At 40.7% G+C, this 21,828-nt stretch overlaps 1 protein-coding gene across 9 annotated transcripts in view; it reads left to right on the top strand.

The window, feature by feature from the left end:
* Positions 1-21,828, top strand: part of FILIP1 (filamin A interacting protein 1) — a 101,340-nt gene that overhangs the window by 47,790 nt on the left and 31,722 nt on the right. For all 9 annotated transcript variants that reach the window (XM_063389489.1, XM_063389488.1, XM_063389486.1 and 6 more), the window contains 2 exons: positions 11,468-11,641; positions 13,684-13,862. In XM_063389489.1, coding sequence (XP_063245559.1) covers positions 11,468-11,641; positions 13,684-13,862 — 353 coding nt within the window. The remainder of the gene's footprint in view (positions 1-11,467; positions 11,642-13,683; positions 13,863-21,828) is intronic.

Raw genomic sequence — 21,828 nt, 5'->3', positions numbered from 1 at the left:
TTTCTTGTGCAGGTACTGAAATCACAAGAGGAAGCCGGGGCAAGTTGCTTTGGCACCAAAGAAAGCAGTAAAGAGGAGTGTTCAAGTGGTTATTAGCAAAATAGCACAGATTAACAAGCTGCAAATGAGCCAAGGCAGAAAGAATAAGTAAAGCCAGAGAAAAGTGCATATAGGGTATCTGTGAAGTCTTGTTGATTGAATTGAAATAGTTTAGGATTTATGAGCTGAGCATAGAGATGAAATACAAATTCCCAAGGGAAAAACCTTGGCAAGTGCAGATCTACAGGGAAAAAGAGCAGATAGGGTTAATGTGAGGAGAGAGAGGTGACTTAAGGAGAATGGAATGAGGGGAAAGAGGCTGGCCAATAGAAGAAAAAGAGTGTAAGCAAAAGGGGAATACAACAGAGATAAATGGAGCCAAGCTAGAGACATGGAAAGTGGGCAAGAAAGGCAAGAAAGTGAAGGGGAAGATGGTATCCACAGTGTATCAAAATAAGAGCCTAAAAACAAACCCTAGAAATGTCTGGCATATCAGTACAATGAGATAAAAAATTTCTCTTTTACTGACCCCTGGTTTGTTTGTGTTTTCCTGGTGAAGAAGGCTTTTGCAGCACAAAAAAAATGATGCTCTCTTCTATTTTTATTGAATAATTTATAACCAGAGGTTAATTTTGTCCCGAATAGTATGCTTTATTCTGTAGCTTACATTCGCTGCTGTGCAAGTGCAGAACATACCATAGGAAGTAAGAACTTGTCTAGAATGTCCCAAAATCATAATTTTTTAAAATAAACCCCATCTGTTTTGTGAGAGAAAAAAGAAAAAAGGTAAGACGGTATACTGAAATACATTTAAATTGTGCTATTTAGGCAATTTCCTGCTCCCTCTGAAATAAAGGGCAGAGGCACAATCCACCATAGGGATGATAGCCATCCATCTCTTTGGTAGTAAAATTGCTTTAGAATTATATGCTTTTCATAGTAATGATCCTCAATAAAATGTCACTGTCACTGGACAGCTGTAGGCTGAAGACCTCTTTCACAAAGACATTTTAACATTGTTCTCTATTAATGCCTGAGCTGTACTTAACAGAGCCATATCTGTTGTGTTAGGCTTGAAGGATCAGAAGAGACAGGAATAACTGGCAAGTGTCTCTGATCCACTGAACATCTTATCTAGAGTGGAAGGAAGAGTATGAACAGCTTGGGGTTTTTTTCCCAAAAATTCTTGGTCTTCTGTTCAAACCAGAACAGAATTGTCCACAACCAGCTTTTTAAGTTTTGGTCTTGTTCCAAACTGATCCTATCTTCTAAACTTGTAAAAATTAGTTTTAAATAATAATATAATTTGACTATTTATTTTTCTTTTTCTTTACATTTACTGACTAGAAATTGTATATTCAGTGCAACAGTAATGAGGAGCTGTGTATCTTTTCTCATTTTTCTTGAGAGAAGGTTTGCTCTGTGGGAGAGCACATGGGCGATCCTTTTGCAGTCAATGTTAAATGCATGAGCTCTCTGGCTTTAAAATATCTGGGATTCTTTGGAGAGCTTACAACGAGCATATATCTTATGTGTCATAATGCTGTCCAGTACTCTAAGTCACCAGTTAATTTAATATTGCAGTGGTAGGCGAACTTGTTTTTATTAACTTTGCTGCCTCAGTTGTGTATTTATTAAGTTTTTGTCTGTTGTCCTCTAGCTGAAGATCAGATAAGCTCTTGAGGGCAAAATGGATTATTTTTCATCCAAAGCAAGTTTTAATAAATGCGAATATAAGTATTTACATAATAATTGCGATAACATGACTGAGAAAGTGTCTTGTTTCTAGGGTTAAAAGCTCCACCTATTGGTGGACTAAAGTGAGAGAAGTATAACATTTTCATGTAGAAAAGTGCAGGTCCTACTGAATAGCCTGTGTCTTTGCCACATCTTACAAAATTGCTGCCTTCAGTGCTTCTGTGATGTCCAGAATGAAATGAAGTCTGACTTATTTCAGAGGGCTGTGCAGATGTGGCACCCAAAAGGATGCACTGCTGAGGGAGGCACTGTGAAGGGAAGTCCTTTCCTGACACAGGAAGGGTTTGGATTTTGCAAGTAATGTCTTTCTTATCCTGGAAATTATTGGGTTTTGTTGCAAAAAAATAGCATCAGCTCTTCCACACCAGAAAAATGAGTGGAACTGAGCTAACTCAAATACAATTGCAGGCTAACTTCCAGACACTTGTCACCTTCAAGTTTAAACAAGTCAGAAACAGAAATATTGATGCAGCTTCTTAATGAAACCCCAATTCTCCAGTATTGGCTTGGCAATCTCAGCAATTCTGGTAAAATAGCATTTTGAAGGTCATTCCTGGAAATGCAGTGGGAGAATAGAGAGGGGAGAGAATGTCCCCAAATGTGGCTTGGGGAGGGCAAAGGGAAGGGCAGACATTGAGGGGAATCAGGGGGATTTTGGAGACAACTGAGGGCATTGTGGGCACGGCTGGGAGCTCTCACTCTGTGCCTTTCATCGCCCACTCTCCCTAGTTGCTTCACACTAAGAGTTTGGCCCCTTCCCTTGTCTCCTCTGATAACTCCTCCATTCAAATAATTGGCTGTGCTGATGAGTACTTGCTGTAATGCAGTCCTACTGTTCTTGCACATTCATCAGCCACCAGTAACTTGGATGCACATTGTGCAGCACAGAATACTCAAACACATCTTGTTGAAGCCAACAACATGCTTGGACAAGAGAAAGTTGTGTATACAGTTTATTACACATGTACACAGACTTAGGTCTGTTAGTGTCCCACATGCTCCTGTCTCCACAAACGAGGCAGAAGGATTGCCTCTGACTTCATCATCCTGATGGTTACAGCCCTGCTGGCTCCAGCTTGCCTTGCTCCATTCTGCTCCTTGTGTGCTTGTTCCTGCCAGAAGGATCACTGTGGAAAAAAAAATGCCTGGGCTGATTTGTTCCTCTTGGAGACAGGGTACTCACAGCAGGAGCTTCAAGTGCATCCCCGAAATTCCGGTCAGAGCATCTAATTTCAGATGCTTCTGTTCCTTATACTACCAGTGTAGCAATTGCAAAGAGCAATTTAGAGAAGCTGCACATCTAATGAAGGTATTTTTTTAGTTTCTAATGAATTTCAACAAATTTTATGATAGTATAGAAAAACATGAACTTAGAGGAAATGAAAGAATATAACAAATGGGGAAAAATTAATAGGAGAACAATTATATTTATGTCAGAGTGCCATATTTTTTGTATCATTCATAGATCTTCTGTAGACTTGGGAATTAAATCTCATTCATGAGAAATATTATTTCTTTTAGGGACTGGAAATTGGAACATGGTGGGGTTTATTTTATGTGGGAAGCACAAGAAAGAGGTCCATGATCCATGGGTCTCTTGTGTCTTGGTCCAGACCTGCTAATAGGGCCAGATGATAACAGAAGAAAGAGGAAAATTAATGCTTTTCCTGTTACTGCCCTTTCATTAGTAACTTTTTTTTTTCCTAAAGTGCCTCTAATGGATCAAAAAGAAGTTCTGGTTACAAAAGGAACATGGCAACTTGATGGCTGGTTGGATCAATCTGTGGTTTCTGCTTGCTGCTGGGCTTCAGGCCATGTGAAAAATATTATACAAGTTATGTTGGTTGAGAAAAAAAAATTCTATGACTGGATACAGCAAATCCAAAAGAATGGGTTCAGCCATGGTGAGGCATTGGTGGAGCATGTAGAACACATCCCAACAGGCAGAGTCAGGCACATAACTTGACAGTGACCCCTGGCCTTGGTGTCTCTATGCTGACTGGATCATGACACTGTAATTCTATATGCTGCAGTAACTGCCCCATGGCTTGATAATATCAAGCAAAGCACTCTTACAGTGTGAAAAGACAAGACAGGGTATCCCAGACCATAATAATTCTGAAAACATCAAGCAGTGCGGAGTTAATACTTCTCAGAGCCTTGCCATGGGAATTTTGCTGGCTGTGGCCCAGACTACAGATAATTAATTATGTCAGTGAAAGGCTCTGGTGGCCTGTTTTCTTCAGAAAAAAGTGACATCATCCATGGAGCGCTCTGGCAATAAAGCAGAACAAAGCTGTGTGGGCAGGAAATAACAGACAGATGTCTTCTAGTGCTCATTTGATCTGTTTCGAAACTTGCTGGAAGAAGTAATACATTGCTCAGTGCTGCTTCTCCTCAGCTCTGCAATCTTCACCAGGGACTTTTTCAAACATAAGAGGCCAAATTAATTTCTGATGTAATTCTTCTGGAGCCACTTCAGAAGATTTATGCAGTGGCTGAGCTGGTCTATCATGTGCCAATTCTCCAGTATTGATTTTAGAAGAGCTTTCTGAGTTATCACTGAAAGATAGTACACAATAAAATTAAATACAGTGTAGAGCTCCAAAGGCTTCATACAAGGCCAGAAAGTTCTGCACAATGTGGAGAGGACAGGACAGTTCTGTTAAATATCCTCAGGGTAATGAGGAATCATTTGTATTTCTGGATATATATTTCACTTACCCTTTGTACAAAACCAACAATCAACCATGGTCACTTTTCATTACTGAAGTAATCTCTACCTCCAGAGTACATCATGTGCCTAGACTTGAATACAGAGAAGTTACAAGAAATTCATGCAAGCAAAATCCACAGTTTAAAGTATTAGGAAATTAAGCTAAGATGAAATATGTGAAAAAAACCTTGCTGTACATAAAGTTTTTCTTGCAAAAAACCTATGTATTGATGTTGCTGGTGCAGCCTTACTTTGACTCGAGTGTATAGTTTTGGTACCACAATATAAAAAAGATATAAAGCTATTAGAGCATGTCTAAAAGACAGCTATGAAGATGGTGAAGGGTTTAGAGGGGAAACCACAGAGCAGCTGGGATTTGTCCCTTGGTTTGTTTGGTCTGGAGGAGACTGAGGAGAGATCTCATCACAGTCTGCAACTTTCTCATGAGAGAAAGAGGAGGGCAAACACTGACCTCTTTTCTGTGGTGACCAGTGACAGCACCAGAGGGAATGGCCTGAAGCTGTGTCAGGGAAGGATTAGATTGGATATCAGGAAAAGGGTTTTTCACCCAGAGGGTGGCTGAGCCCTGAACAGGCTCCCCAGGGAAGGGGTCACAGCACCAAGCCTGACAGAGTGCAAGAAGTGTTTGGACAATTCTGTCAGGCACATGGTGTGACTCTTGGGGCTGTCCTGTGCACAGCCAGGATTTGGACTTGATGATCCCTGTGGGTCCCTTCCAACTCAGGACTTCTATGATTCTGTGATTTTATGTAATTAGCCAGCATTTGGCATGGCTGTCATCACTGAGTGAGTGATACAAACAAGGCTACTTCATGGAATAGAAGAGAAAAATATTTATTGAATTTTTAGCAAAAAAGGAGTTTTGTACAATGCAATATGCAGTAAAGGATGTAACTTCCCTGCTTTGAAACATGTTTTGTTCAGTAAGTATAGCTTCTGGAAGGCAAATTGCTACCCAGTCATTGTAGCAATATGAAGGGCCAGAGTGAGCAATCAGGCCCTTAACAAAAGTGTCATTCCAGCAGTCAGGAGTAGTTTTTATCACATTCTGTATACATATTTATAGTATTATGAGACAAAATTAAGAAAGTACACTTTTCTTTTAATTATTTTTCTTTCCTCCTAAGATAAGAAAGAAGTTACTGGTCTTAAACAGGGACTAGTGGATTAGTGTTAGGAAAGTTTTTCAGGTACAGGCATTTGAGTACCCATGCTTGAAGGTGGTTTCTTTCATTAAAGTCAACTAACCAAGACAGTGATATTCAGTTTCTGAAGTCTCCAATGGAACTTTTCAGAAATAAGGCTATTCCTGCCCTGATGGCAACACATCATGTCCTGGATAGCACAGAAAGCAGTGTTGAGAACATTCTCCTGATTTCCCTCTGGATGCCTTAAGTGTGATGTTTATTAACTCTAGGTGAAATATTTGTAAAGCCTACAGGCATTTAGGAAATCAGTCACTGGTAAGACCCCAGCATTACATGGATAACCTGTGACCTTATCTAGTTTTGTATGCTGAACAGAGCAGCTGTTGTACTATAAATAACCTGAACTGTGTGCAAGGAACAACAACACGAGTAGAAGTAAAGGTTCCTGTCTGTGGTTTCATAGTTATTTTTTGTCATTAATCACTGGCAAGAAAAACACAACTTCATAAATATTAAACATCTGCTACTTAGTGCACTTCCTTGTGTAGATATAATAGAGTGTCTTCATAACCAGAAAAGAAATATCCAAAAGCTGGAAATATCAGATTGCCAGAATATTACATAATTGAATTTCTTGTAAATGCTACTCCTGCTCCTGAGTTTTCAAAACTTGTCATCTAATTAAGAGGATTGTTGTCATGTTACTGAAATATTGAGATTTCTCTGAAGTAGTTAGGTATAAAGTAGTTAGATGCCTCCAAGCATGGAGCTATCATGGTAATATTTACCAGTAAGTGATTTTGAGAGACAAAATATGAATTTACATGAAGGCTACTTACAAAAAAAATCAGAAGAGTTTAGGACATGTACTGGCAAATGATCTTGAGTTGGGTTTTACTCCTAGCTGACAGTGATTACTTCTACTCCATTCAGCCCATCTTGAATACAACTGATTTTTTTTCCCAATTTACTAGATGCCTTACATGAAACGAGTTTGATCAGTTCAGTCCCATTTCCCAGGTGACAAATGGCCTGTGGCAAAAATTCCCCGTTTAGTGGGTGCTGAGTTTTGTCAGCAGGCTCATGGGAGAGGCCAAAGACTGTGGGAATGGGGAGAGAGGGCTGTAGTAAATTGGCAGGGCAGGGCACGAGGAAGAAGCACGTCTGAACGCCCGGCTTGTGTAACAGGCTTGCCATTGACCAAGAATCTGGTTGCTAGGCTGCCGGACCCCTTTTACAAGCAGCAGAGTCATGCTATTGTTTTGTTAATGGTTTCAGTTCTATGCAGGAACCTCTTTACATCCTTTCTATATCTTTTAAATATTTTACTAGGCACGTAGTAAAGTGAAGTGTGGAACACAGCCCCCTGCTCCGCTCAAGTTGGTGAGCAAAAGAAAGTCCTTCTACTTAATTCTGCCAAAAAGGGAGAGTTTCAGGGTAGCCCTGTGAGGAGTGGGCTCACGTCAGCCTTCCATCTGGGCAAGTAGTGTGCACTCATTAGAGAAGGGAAGCATCGTCTTGGATTTCCCAGGTAGTAACACAGACCCCACCTCTTTGTTAAGTGCACTCATGAGTGAGGAATAGAGGGGAGGGAAAGGAGAGAGGACAAAACTTTGTGGGACAGCAGTGCTCCACAGCACCTCAGGCCCTCCATGGGTGTACTCAAGAACTGAGGTCATCAGCCTTTGGATTTTGGCACCTCCAGTATGCATAAAACAAGGCTTAGACATAGTTCAACTTTGCAGTTCCTCTATCAGCAGGAACAACTGAAGGAATTAAATTAGTACATCTTTAATCTGTCTTTCTTGCTCCTACTACTTAGAGAATCAGGTACTTGGGACACTTTATTAGTGGAAAAGTCTTTATTTTTAAGAACTCACAATCTTAACAATATAGATAGAAAGGCAGCTCGGAGTTTTCTGTAGGACAATTGAAGTAATGAAAACCAATCAAAGTACATTTTTAAAATGCCGTATTTTGACTTTAAAAAGCTTCTCTGACTAATTGCAGTCTTCTGGACTTTTGCAAATAAGTTTCATTGTATTATAAGCTTGTTGCAATACGCTGTCTTCTCAAGCCTGGATGCTCTTTCTCATCACAGCACTAACAAAACAAAACAAAAACAGGACTTGAGAGATTATTTTCCTGTGCCAAACATCATGTTCCTTCTACCAAAACAGCTAAAAACTCTTCTCTGGGATTTATATGCAAGTTTACTTGCAGTTTGAAATACCTTCCTTGTGTTTGTCTCCCAGCTTACGATTTACACAAAACAGTATTGTGCTTTGGGGCAAGGGAGGCACCAGCAGTAGATGTCCATCAGCAGAAACATCTTGCCAGCAAAGTCCCCTCTTCTTGACTAGGGGCCCCCACTTTGAGCCTCTCATATCTCTTCAGAGGTATGAATTTTGAATAGCCCCAGCACTCCTCTGCAGAACTACTCTGACTTGTTTTCTGAAAATGGTCTGCTTCCTGCAGATCACTATACAATTAGAAGAAAACATCTCTATCTGACCTCTCTTCTACTTGTTTCAGGAGAAAATAGGCCATTTGGAGAAACATGAAATCATGAGATACACAGGCGTGCTGTTTCAGCTCCTTCCCTCTATATCATCCTGAGGAGTTTCAGAGAGACTGTATGGAATTCACAAACCCCAAGGCTGATGGAAGGTTAGGACATTGCCTGGATGTCTCTCTGACCTAGATTAGCTGCCCTTCAGAATCTCCCTATGATGGAGTTAGTTTCTGACCAAACAAAAGCAAATTTGTCTCCAGTTTATTATTAGCATTAGGTTCCCTTTTTGGTCCAATGCTTCTTAGAAACCTGTGTGTCTTTGTTTTTCACAAACTGTTATCACAGCTGAAACAAAGTTCTTGGTGAATTAACTAATATCCTCGAAAGGTTAACGATAGGAGAAATGGCTGAGCCCAGAAAAGGCAAAAGGCAGCTTGCCACATGAACACCATCCAAATCCAGAGGGCCAGCAGAGTGCAGGGTACCCAAGAAGCGGTACAGGAGAGGGAAGCTGGCTGTGCCCCTGGGGATAGTGCCACCCAGCCTGATTCTGGGCTAGGTACCCTCCCCATGGGCTGCAGCAAGTGATGTTCAGTGCTGACTGTCCTGCCCTGTTCCCTGGAGCTGGGTGTGTCACTGCTTCCCTTTAAAGATGAAGCAATTAATGGGTTTTTTTCTTCAAAGCTCTGAACTGAGCTTGGGCACCTATTTTCCTTCTTGGGGTGTCAGTTCCTCCATTCAGCATCATCCACTCCCCTGGCTTGGCTCCCTCTGGCTTTTGGGGGACCCAAACCTGCAGCACCTAGAAGCCCTTCTTAGTTGGCAGGGACATTCTTAGCTGTTTCAGGCACTCTTATTCCTACTCCCTTGTGCTAAAGTTGCTCCACTTTAATTGTGAGTGATGACAGATTAATGAGGCCGAAGAAAAGTCAGGCAGTGCACAACTGAGCAGAGGCTCAGGCACTTGCTGGGCAGAGCAGCTGCCTCCACCAGCTATTTCTGTATCAAATAACCATTGCAGGGACTGGGGTCCAGCTTTTTGCTCTGCTTATTCACAGTGTTATATCCCCAGTCCCAAGCTAACTCTGTCTGCTCTGCCCAGGCCTGTCAGTGTTTAGTTATGCCAGCCAGGACCCAACAGGTACAACGTGAGAGAACGAGCTCATCCTCCTCCCTTCCCAAATAGCTTAGGCTCTGAGGTGTGCCTGTCCTTGAGGAACGGGCTGTGTGGGGCCTGAAGCTTTGTGTGCTCGGAACCAAAACAAAAAGCTGTTTCAACATGATTGGGTGTGTCCCTCGGTGCAGAAGGTCGAAGGGAGCTGCTCCCTTATCCCCATTCTTCTGTGTTGGTGCTCCCTTTGCACAGTGCTCTCCTTGAGCGTGCCTGTGGGACAGGGCCCCTGCTGGGAGGCACACAGAGGGATACCAAATTAGTTGATTGGGACAGGGAGAAGGTATGGCCTCAAAACTGCTTCTTCCTAAAAGGGCTTAAGACAACATGTCATAAAATCTGGATATTTATAAACCCTCCATACTCCCATGCTATCCTGTTTGACCTTTTAAAGTCCTATTGGACTTTAACTTCAGTACAGAAGGATTGTTATTTCTACAGGGATAGACAAAAGTGGTACATTCACAAACCTGTCTAGAACTTGCCTAAAACAACATTTTTCCTGTACTGAGAGCAGCAGTCTCAGGATATGAAGTAGTGAGGTGTACATGCTCTTCTGCCTTTCTTTGGGACTAGCTCACATGAGTCACTTAGTTGTAACATCCATGAGTGATGAACCTTTCCCACTCTCATTTTGAAATAACATGAATACCATTCCAATTTGCATTTATATCTTGAAGACAAATGCAAAGATTTTACTTAAGGTTACAAAATGTTATACAATGTAACTGGCTAGTTCTTAATTAGATGGCATGATCTTTGCCTGAAGTTCATTATTTATTCTCAGATTAGACTGCTAGACATCTTAAAAAAAGAAGGGTCTTTGCCACTTCCCAAAATTATTTTCTTACTCAGTGTAAAATCAGGTGGTTTTGTTGAGCTGTGATGCCTCTATGGTTCTGGATAAAGATTTAAGATTTGCAAAAGAGATGAACAGCATGGAAAAACGTGAAGAGTTGGTCAGTTCATAAATCTTAAAACAGTCATTGCTTACATAGGGGCACGATTTGTAAAGAACTTTTTCCTAAAATGTCTGAACCTTTCCTTAGTGCTTAATTTACTTCCCAAGCTCACATGGGTTGTCAGAAAGGCAAGCAAGAGAAAAATGCCCATACTCTTCTGCTCCCCCATCCATTTGCACTTGTGGGAAAGATGTTCTCTAGGGAAATCCAGGAGCTCCGCTTTTCCCACCAAAAATCAGTAGGTTTTATGCTCCCTCCCTGGACCATGGCCTCCTAAAAATGCCTTGAAAGACAAGCAGGTGCCCTGCCCTCATTTTACAGATGGCTTAACAGGTGTTGGCAAGTATCATTAGAAGCAGAGCCCTGGCTTAAGTTTTTGCCCACAGCGCAGCCCTACAATGCTCCTTACTCATAGCCAGGTGGCCTTGCAGAGCTGTCTCATCATGCCCAGGTCATGCTGCCTGAAACTGGGGGCTTCCACCTGGGGCAGGGAGCTCCAGGCTGCCCTTGGCCATGGGTGCACCCTTGCTCCCAGACCTGGCTCCAGCAGAACAGCCATCCTCCACTGCTGGGAGGCTTTGCTCAGACTTTCCATGTCTCATTAGCTGGGGCCTGGAACATGTCTAGGGTTTTGTTTAAAGGAAAAAAAAGCCCTAGAAAAATTAATTTTAAAAGTTACTTGAAAAGAGTATTTCGTTGCAAATTCAGTTAGGGAGGGACAAGGAAGTAGCTGTCTGAGAAATACTAGTTCAGTTCACTTAGGCTGCTTGTTCTACTAATTTCCTTATCCCTTCAGGGAACAGCATGGGCAACAACTAAGATCCACTATATGAAGAATAATGATGTTCCCTGGCTATAGTTGCAACTCAGATAAAAATTCATAGCATTCAAATTTCATGTCATGCAGGAACAGAATAATTCAGAATAATTCATCCCTTAAAGTACAATATTTGTATTGGACAGATCATGTTTAATCTGATATCTCCCAAACTTTTTATATTTGCATTGACAGCCTGTCATTTTTCTAATTTATTTTATTTTTGTATATGCAGTCCGTACATATGAAATGCCCCTATTTTCCCCACGCTCCCTGTTGGTTAATGGGTTGACTCATGATAGTGATTTGCAATATTACAGGCACGGGAGGATGTGATCCACATGCTGAAGACAGAGAAAACCAAACCTGAAGTTTTAGAAGCTCACTATGGGTCTGCAACTCCAGAGAATGTGCTTCGAGTGCTGCACAGGGATGCCATCCTTGCCCAAGAAAAGTCTATAGGGGAAGACGTCTACGAGAAACCTATTTCAGAGGTAAGGACTTCTTGTCTGTGCAGGGGGAAGCCTAACCAGAAGTGAGACCCCATATAATTTGGATGTATGCAGAGCACGTAAGAGGATAACACAGAATTTGTACACTGAAAACAAAATCTTATTCACTTATATGCAGAATAATTTGTAAGCAAAGTCACTGGATTTGAACACAAACCATAAAGAGGTTATATGCTTCCTAGGGCTGGAGCTGTTAAGCAAGACCAAAATCTTTGGGTGTTACTCTTATAGTTTTTAAATTCCTTTCAATTATAGGCTTCATCCTCTACTGCTCACAGCACTGGCAACGACTCTTTGATTTTCTTGGCATACTAGAACACTGTCATGAGGGTAGTTAAGAAAAGAAGACCTTTGGAGATTGACTTTGACCATATTTATGGGATCATAAATCCATATTCATCATTTTACATCACTTAAACTCTAGGACTGCAAAGTCAGTTCAGCCCCTAAAGGAGACTTACAGGACTCCTTGGTTTAAAATTTAGGCAGTAAATGAATGTCAAGTAGACGTGAGAATTAGAGTAGACCTGAGAATGTCTGAGGTCAATGTGAATGCCAAAATAAACAGCCATTGCTCCTGTTCACAATTTCATAAGAGTCCAGGTCATGGGGAAGGAGCATGCAAAAACATACAATATAACATACTGTAATGCCTATCTAAATCTTCATAGTGCATCCAATTAGAACATTTAATTTGTTCACCAGGAGTTGTGTCTACCATGGGATATCTTTGTACTGTGTATTCTCATTGAAGCATTCCCTGGAATTTTTGGGATGATAGTAAACAAACAAATCAAACCTTAGTATGTGGGAGCATACATAAAATACTCCCAAACAAGATTAAAACAGTTTAGCAAGGCTTTTTTCCAAAGAAGTCGATAATTTGACAGGAACTACAGTATAAAACTTGCATCATGTGCAGATTCACAAGGCTTACATTGAAATAAAATAGAAAAATTAAGTGCAGAAGATCCACTCTGAAAAGCTGAACCCAACCTGGCTCTTTTATAAAATGCAATAGCGTTTTCATTTTGACTGCTATGGCCAGCTTTTGGAGAGCAAATTGCTGTGGTCCTCCTGCTCTCTTATTTCCCTTAGTTTGCTGAGATACCCTGTGAAACAGCAGCAGCTGGGGCTGAGGAAGATGAGAGGTAAGGGTTGGGAGTGGGCAGAGCAGGCTCTGCCAGCCACCATGCCAGGGGCAGGCAACCAACCAGACAAGTACCAAGGCTGAGGGCTGCTTTGGCAGGGAGGAGGCTGGAGTTGGTCATCTGCGCCCAAGAAACAGCAAATGGAGCAACATGAATAGCCCTGGTGGATTTGGAGTGCCCTGGCAACTCTTTAGACACACCTTCCTGGTTTTAATGTTTGTTTGAATAATAATTGGCACATTAAATTATTTAAAAAATGCGGAAGACAAAAAGGGTAAAGGGTTGTGAATAAACAATGAGAATTTCTGTCATAAAACAGGCTGAGGAGAAACTCCTAAGGCTTATAATTAATTGTATTTGTTAATGTAAAACTGAATCTGGTCAGAATCTCAATAATTTGAATCATTTATCTCAGTAGATTTACAGGTGTGTTAAAGATGCGTAACTCAAATTTCAGCCTTCAGATTACACTTTATGCTCCACATGCCAGTGTCTAGTCCCCATATAGGTGTGTGAATTCAGGCTCCCAGGCTCTGAGTTCTGAGCTACAGCTTTTTCCCTGTGAGTGTGCACAGCACCTCACCACAGGGGAAATACAGCACTGCAACAATCTTATGTTGCCCTAAAGCTAAGTGAAGTTCTGTGCTTCGTGTATCTGAAAACTGTGCAAATGTTTATTGCTAATATGTCATCCAAATAAAGCATTACTGTCACGGGGCAGTTATTCTTATTTCTAGTCACTGCTTTATGTAAAACCCAAGACGTAAAATTACAGGACTTGGATTTACCAAACACAACATTGTTGGTTAATAAATCAGATGAAGTAAGCAAGGAGACCTTTAAAACAGTCTGTTCTCCTTCCCTACCATCCAGCTGGACAGACTTGAAGAAAAGCAGAAAGAGACGTATCGGCGCATGCTGGAACAGCTGCTGCTGGCAGAAAAGTGCCATCGTCGCACCGTTTACGAGCTAGAAAATGAGAAACACAAACACACAGATTACATGAACAAGAGCGATGACTTTACCAACCTCCTGGAACAGGAGCGGGAGAGGTGAGTAAAGACTACCCTGCAGCCCCAGGGCTCGTCCCTTCAGCAGTGACGTGGTGTACTGGTTTGAAAGCAAAACCAGGGAGACTCCAAGTCAGAAATACAATTTAATAGAGAGAGAAGAAACAAACAAAAAAAAAGGGTAAAAATAAAATAAGATAAATGCAACAGTACAAAGGACCACTGACAGAGTCAGAATGCAAACCTGACACACTGTTGTCAGGATGTTGGAAGCAGCCTGAAGTAAGTCCTCCTAGACTGACAGATGTGGCTCCATTGAAGTAGAGATGATCCTCAAGGGTCCAGTCATGCTCTGGGAATCCAGTGGAAACAGGCTACCTTGGTGTTTGGGATTGCTGGTTTTATCATGGTGGAGAGGCTTTGGCTCCTCCCACTGGGTGGAGCATCTCACAATGGAATGAAGTAATGTTATCAGTCATGTGAGAGGCCTTAAATGGCCCATTCACAGGTGATGTCCTGAGGAGGAGGATGGCTGGAGGAAGAGATAAGGAGGCACTGCCATATCTGGTGTTATCAGTTCTCCCATCAACAGAAGGCATCCACCCTCCTTCCACCTCTAAAGTTACAGGAGATAAAGAACAATATCTCCCAACCGACATCAACAGATGAAAATAGAATACACTTTTTTGGTTACATTTTTCAATCCAAGACACGTGGCCTAGTATTTTCTGTGTTTAAATTACACTAAACTTATGTGTAAAGCATTTGTAAATGTTGGTCCACTCATATCATTTGTAAGTACGTTGCTGTGCAAGTCTGGAGCTGGAGGAGTACCACTGAATGTTCCTCTAGTGTGAGCTTGAATTAAGAAACAAATTTGTTTTGAATTAGTCATGCCCGTTTTGGGTTCACCTCCAGGTAGCTGTTGATCAGATGTTATTTATGTTGGCTAAGTTTGGGACTGGCTTGCTTAGCTAAGTGCTCAGTTTTGTGCAGGACAGAGCACTGTTGTCACAGCAGGAGGGCAGAGTAAGGAAAACCACAACACACAGTAGGATACTGGCACACAAGTGGTGGGACTCTGCCGTGCCCTTTGCATTTAGGCTTGTAAAGTCACATACCATTTGCATTCTTCTTCATATTTTGAAGACACATGCCTCAGGCAAGTTATCTGCTCCTCTGGAAGAAAATATTATCATGCATTACAAAATGTGCCTAGCCTGTGGTGGTCTATCTGCAGTGTTTATCTCACAGTCTCAAACACCCCACATTTCTTTTTTTTTTTTTTTTTTAAAGGCTCTAAGAAAAATATTTAAGGCAAGTTCAAAGAAGAAATGCTTTTGAGGAAACCACAGGCTTGTGGCAGACATTTGCAAAAAGCCAGGAGCAAAACTGTTTAGTGTATTTCCTGAACTCAGTTCAGTGCCAGCTTTGAGTAGGTGGCACATGAGCTACAGTGACCATATTTCCTGGCTTAATAGGTTATGGTTTTGTTCTGACTTTACTTTCCTGGGTTGATTGGCAAACTTTAAAGAACAAAAATGCTTCTGCATCTTAGCAAATTGATTCTCACAGTAGAAAATGAAAAATGTAAAAATAAATATGTTTTAAGAAATAAAAGATGTTTTATTTTCAAGTAAGGAGCAACTTCACATCTGATTCTCATAGAAGACATTTTGTCTCTATGCTGAATATTCATGTATATGTGGACATGCGATCACTAAAATGCTACAAAAGTGGTATTAAAATACCATTTAGATTTGTGTTTACATTTTAATACTCACATTAATTTGACAATTGTTGCCTTCTTATTATTCCCTCTCAATTTGTGAAGGCCACCAAATAGTATATTATTATGACCTGGGTTGAATTGACTTCCTTTAATGAAGTGATTAAAGAGCTTTTTGTCTTACCGCTGCCAAGATACCATCTCCTATATCTGTGGTGATGGGAGGATGACTTCTTAGAAAAGCCCCAGAATGGCAATAGATTTTGTCAAAAAGAAAGAGTTTGAAGTGGAAAAATTAAGTTGCAACAGATTAAAGCATACAAGAAACTAATACTCAATCTGCATATTAGGACAAAGAACTGACCTGCCCAAAGGCATTTTTTAAGGTCCTGCATAGGCATTCTTGTTTTATAGGTACCACTATACATATAATTCATTTTACTGTGGTACTTTGAGGGTTATTTTATTAAGAGCTGAACAGACTTGTAGTCTCCATGAAAATGAAAAGGGACACAGAGTTGAACTTTGCCCGTCAGCCACTCTGCGGCACTCGCAGTTATAATGTTAATGAGACAGGGTGAACCAGAGGAAGAACAGTGCTGCAGAATGGCCATCTCACAGCAGTCTGGTACAGTGAGAGAAGTAATAATTTCTATACTTGATCTAAGCTATTTCAGTAATTTCTTTCCTCACAGTATTTTATCAATCTTTCCAAACCATTGTTGTCTACATCAACTTCAACAGGCCACATCTGCTTTTGCTGTCTTGTGAAAGTTTGAACAAAGAAAAAGGGAATTAAGAAAGAATATACCTCAGTTCTAATGTATGTCTAACACTCTCTTAATGTATTTACTTTGGAATATTTTTTTGCATGCGCTTTCATACATTATCTCTAATCCATCTACAACAACATGATATGAAAGCAGTTTCTATGGGCGACTAATTATTAGGTCAGCCTCATACAGGAAGGAAGTAGCAGGAAAACATGATTTCTCAAAAATAATGACGCATGAAAAGTATGAAAAAGAGAAAATTGTGCACTGGGATATTCAAAATGTAGGCAGCTGGGAGCATGGGGATAAATGGAGAAGGGCCTCACTTGTTGGTGTTGTCTCTGCAAGACCAAGTGCAACTGACCTGAAGAACGATTGTGGAAAAAGTTGGCCTGTTACAGGAAAAGAGTAGTGATGACCATTTGCCAGGTGGAGATGAAAGAAATCTGGTACTTTTAGTGAAAGGTGCTTCTACAGATGCTGTGGCTGAAGTGTTTTGCAGATTTCCCTATAGTATACTATAATAATATCTAATGATGTTTGAAAGTTATGGACAGTATCTTCTATTTTTCTATGCAATCAAATTTCCCTTTTCAATGCCTGCCCACCTCAGTTGCCGTTCCTCTAACATCAAGCTGTCCTTGGGTATCTCCAGTTCTGGGGAATGCAGAAGCAGACATCTTCCTGGAGCCTCCTGAGGAGGCTGAGGAATATGGAGCAGAGTTTAAGGCCCCCAGGACCCCCCAAAGACTTGGGTGATAGATGGTGGTATAAGAATCTCTGGTCTGAGAGGTGGAGAATGAAGGGTGTGGTCAGAACTGCATGGGGCACTTGGGGAGCACACCAGGCATCAGCAGCCTGAGGATAAAATTAGTCTTCCCAGCACAGGCACCCTCATGAACCTCAGCTGTGCTTTGGGGAGGGAGCTGGTGGCGTGACTTTGGGCTGAGCTGGGCACAGCTAAACCAGCTATTGGTACTTCATGACCCCAAAAATTCTTGTGTAAAGCAGGCTTAACATGAAATGGTACTTGGCTGTTCTCTGCGCTGCCTAGTCCCAGCCCTCCTGCCGTCCCTTTTAGGGAACTGAGGGCAGAGTTGGGGGGAAATCTTTAGTTTATCAAATGTAAAATTTTTCATTTGATCAGCAGGGCATTTTTTCTGGTGGAAAAGAGTAGAGATCTCTGTAATGTCAGCATTTCTTCAATGCTTTGATTGACCTAGGAGATGAGGTTTAAAATGCTGACATTTTTAGAGGTGCTAATCTCTGAAAATTTTTTCTTGTGCCCTTGTTTTAATCCTGTTGGTTGACAGCACATTTTGCTCCTATTAAAAGCACTGGAAAGCTCCCATTGATTTTAAGAGCTCGGAAAGAGGCTTGAGGTGAGTACCACTGAGCCAGTCCTGCCATCCAGGACAGAGAGAAGAAATAGCCTGAAAGCCTGCAAAAATGGGAGGAGGAGGGAATGTCTTTTACATGGATGAGATGTGGGTTGCTGAACAGAGTGTGTGATGTGGCAGAAAGGCTTTGTTGGAGCTCTGGTATGGGGGATCCGTGTGACTGCTTTGTGAGTAATTTGATCATTTCCATCATGATCCCTGAGACTGCTGAGACTCTGTCACCCCACCACACAGTGATCAGGAAATACACACCCAGTATCTCAGTGTTGTCTGTGCTAAAGGATAGATACATTTTATTTTAAGACTTCACTGAAGTGATGAGGATTTAACATTGGTTCTTGCTTTCCTCAGTGCTTCAAATTATTCTTTATAATCACTGCAAGTGTCCTCTGTGAGTGCACTGAAGCATTTCACATTTTCCTCAAAGGCAAGGTTGAGGATTCAGTCTGTACTTCCTAAGCATTGCCCTACTAAATCTGGTTTTAGTTAAACCCTCTTTTTGAAGTACATGGCCATAATTAGATCTGCCTAGAGGAGACAGCAAGACTGCGACCCCAGCTCTTTCCTCCACAAAGTTCCCTTTCAGTCCTCATGTAAAATTGTCTCCTCTTTGCCTCCCCCACCGCAGCACCCCCAGCAAGGAATGCACTGGCAAGTCCCTCGGAGGTCTGTGATAATACATTCCTCTTGACTTCAGTCATGCTGGCATCGAGATCCTTTGGCTGCTCTGCTGGTGATGTAATTCTGGGCCCACATCACCTGCAAAGGAAACTGATCTGTGAGCAATAAAGCACACAGCCCTCTTGAAACAAAAATGGGAGTGTGGATGTTAACAAGTTTTCAAACTCCCCTTTTCCCCCTTTCTGCATTTCCAAAGCTTCCCTTCCCTTCTCCCTTTTCCCACGAGACGGCAGCACCAAGCCTTTCATTGGGAAGTGCTTGCCTTTTTGTTTCCCTGAATTTCATGGACCCAAGCAAGTGTAAAGGCTGGAGTGTGATACAGACTGGAGATTTTGTATGTGTTGCTATTCCAGTTTGTGTTTTCCCTCGATTTTTATGGAGACTGTAAAATAAAGGAGCTGGCAGGAAGACAGCAGGGCAGAGTATCCATCAGTCAATTACTTGTTTAGAGAACAGTCAAGCCAAAAATATGAAGTATTCAGGACTAATAAATTTCTGTGATTTACCACCATAAAGCCGAATTCTGTGGTAAGAATAGGCCCATACAGAAATATTGGGGTGAGGTAGAAGATCTAAACATATAACGCAGGTTTTGGCCTGTAACTGTAATCTGTTGGTGATTCCTCTAAAGTCTGGAAATTAAGTTACTTTACAGAAATATTTTTGCTATCTTCTTTTTTTACCCCCCAAGCCTTTTTAGCCATATTTGTATTCTGGATTTTTTTTTTTCATATGGTGACTGTTTCTGTGTCCTGGCTTCCAAATTGTGACCAAAAAAAAGGAAAAGCCATCCCAGGGGACTTCACTGCCTCCAGCAGTTACTCATCTTACTGCACATTACTGGCCTTATTAGAGCACTGAGTCACTCAGTCTACTTTTCAGTAAGTGCATCTCTAAACTTTTAATATTATAATGTGGAAGACAAGGGCAGCAGCGCATTTTTGTTCTCTTCTTTTCAGGCTGACATGCTATCAGTACAGTTTGGAAATGCTGGTTATTTTCTGTCAATGTAATATATTCACATGGTCACAGATCAGAAATTCTGGGGTAGTCTATTAAAAGAAATTAATTCAAAACCTGGCAATGACAAATACAATTTCTGCACAGTTAAGTAAATCTGAAGGTCATTCATTTTCCAGGTCCTGTTTTACAGCTCTAGCTGACTGCGAGGCAGCAAAGTTTATGTTTTAACTAATGAATCTGGTCCCAGCTTCCAACAAAATTGTTCCAAAGGTAATTTGAAAATGAGAGAACAAACAGTTACATCTGACTGTGGAGAAACAATATGAAAGTATTGAAAGTCTTACACAATGTGAGCTGGGACTAATCCAAATCCATCTCTTTACACTTGGATAGTCCTCAAAACTGTCCAGTCTTTCAGTCAGTTCTGGGATTATATAAAATGGCATCATGTGTTGTTTCAGCTACTTTTCCAAAATTTTTTCTTAGTAGGCATCAGCTCCACAGCCCTTGAGAGAGAATTATTATACAAAACTATATGTATTTCATTATTCCTAGCAAGTTTGCTTGCTAAAATCATCAATTCAAATGTTCCCAGGGTCAGACAGGGGGAAAAAATTACTTCATTCAAAATCTGCTCACGAACTCAAACTCTGTCCAGGGTGCAATAGGTAACAATTCTAACACTTAAGAGGCATTTGGCATGTTTCAGAGTTATTATACTACTGAAATAAATATCAGTTCACAGCTCTACTGAGGCCATCTTTTTAAATTGTCATTTTTTAATGCAAAGAAAATAAGAATTGAATCGGGGTCATGTAGGGAAAATTGCTTCCTCATTCAGAAAGATTAGAAACAGGTTGCAGTTGAAATGCCAGATTTTTAGAAAATTCAAATAGATACCACTTATTTACAAGTATAAATATATGATAATAGGCACTCAAGCTTGAACGTGTTGGATATTTGCTTTATGTTTAAATGAAAGTTTACCTGTGCAGAGCGGTACAGTCTAATTAGCGAAGTATATGACTTACTGCCCTAATGCCCTACTAATATCCAAGACCTGTTCTGGATAGCCTGATAACTTCCATAAGTTGTATAATGAACCTCAAGACATCATCTGACTAGGGGGGTTATTCTGAATAAGTGAGCCTATATGGAAGCTTTGCTAACCCTAAAGAGATACAATGCTTTTTCCACCTTCTTTCCCCAAAAGGATGCTAAGTCATGCATCTCTTCTCATTCCTTCAGTATCTAGAGCAGCAACAAAGATTAGAAATAATAAGTTTTATATTTGCATCATTTCAGTTTTCATTTCTTTTTAAGGCTTGTATGTGAAGAAATCTTAAGGCAGAAATAATTCCAAGAGGTACAAATATCTAGACAAAGCGTTCTTGTGAAATTTGCCAAGGCCTGTGCAAATGTGAGGGTGGAGAAATACAAAATGTATAATTGACCACATATTTGTGAGGTACCTGAGTAGGTGCCTGGTTATAATATTGTGTTGTCATAGGAAGTATTTCAACTAACTTTGTAAAAACTCATTAAGACATACCATTTTGGGCATAAGACAAATGTCAACAAAGAAAATCTGGTGACCTAATTCATAAGAGCAGCTACTCAAAAAATCATATAATCAGATAATCCTGTCATTATGCAATTCACCTGGACCACAACAGACTCTTAATCCTTCTGTCAACTTGTTGGGACCTGAATCCACCTCTCCGAGGAGGCCCTCCTGGTCACATCACTGGCTCCTTGGGGTGTCTGTTCCCATTCTTCCTGGGAAAAAATTGTTCTATTTTTACAAGTCACATAATTTTGGGTTCTTTTCACCAAAGAGATGAAAATCTTCTTGTAGATCAGTGTCTGAGTATTCAAATTTCCCAGACAGAGGAATTCACTGGTCCAGGCAGATCACGTGATCTTCTGGAAACGGAGGATTTTTCACTTGTTGGTTTGGTGAATTGGGCCAGGATACAGTCCTTTCTATCCCCTGCTTTTCTTAAAATGACAAAAATGGAAATCAAATTACTGATCTGAAACAAACAAATGTTTCACTGAAATCCACATGAAACACTTTTTTCATTTGAGTGAGAAAAAAAAAAAGCGCTTTTTTTAAAAATATTTTTTAACTTTTTGATTTAGCTCTGAAACTGAAAAATCAGTTACTCACACAGCTTTGTTATGCAGTTGCTTATGTTAGGGAATGATTAATGGTAACGTACCTGAATATGTAATTCCTAATGAGGAAAGACAAAGAAATGAGCAGAAAATGAGGCTAAATTGTAATGACAATTAATGACAAAGAATGACAGCAATGCTTTTCTGAATATAGCAATTATGTCATAGCTGAAAAACTATCTGTTGGTGACAAGTATATATATCATAGAATGAAAGTTCCTGTACAATTCCATTTAAAAAGTTCATTTTCGGAGGAACCAGAAAGGGATAGATGCATTCTC

Source organism: Prinia subflava, chromosome 2 (assembly GCF_021018805.1).
Source record: "Prinia subflava isolate CZ2003 ecotype Zambia chromosome 2, Cam_Psub_1.2, whole genome shotgun sequence".
Taxonomy (NCBI): domain Eukaryota; kingdom Metazoa; phylum Chordata; class Aves; order Passeriformes; family Cisticolidae; genus Prinia; species Prinia subflava.
Note: the sequence above shows the minus strand (reverse complement) of the source record. Positions and strands in the feature narration are given on the sequence as shown.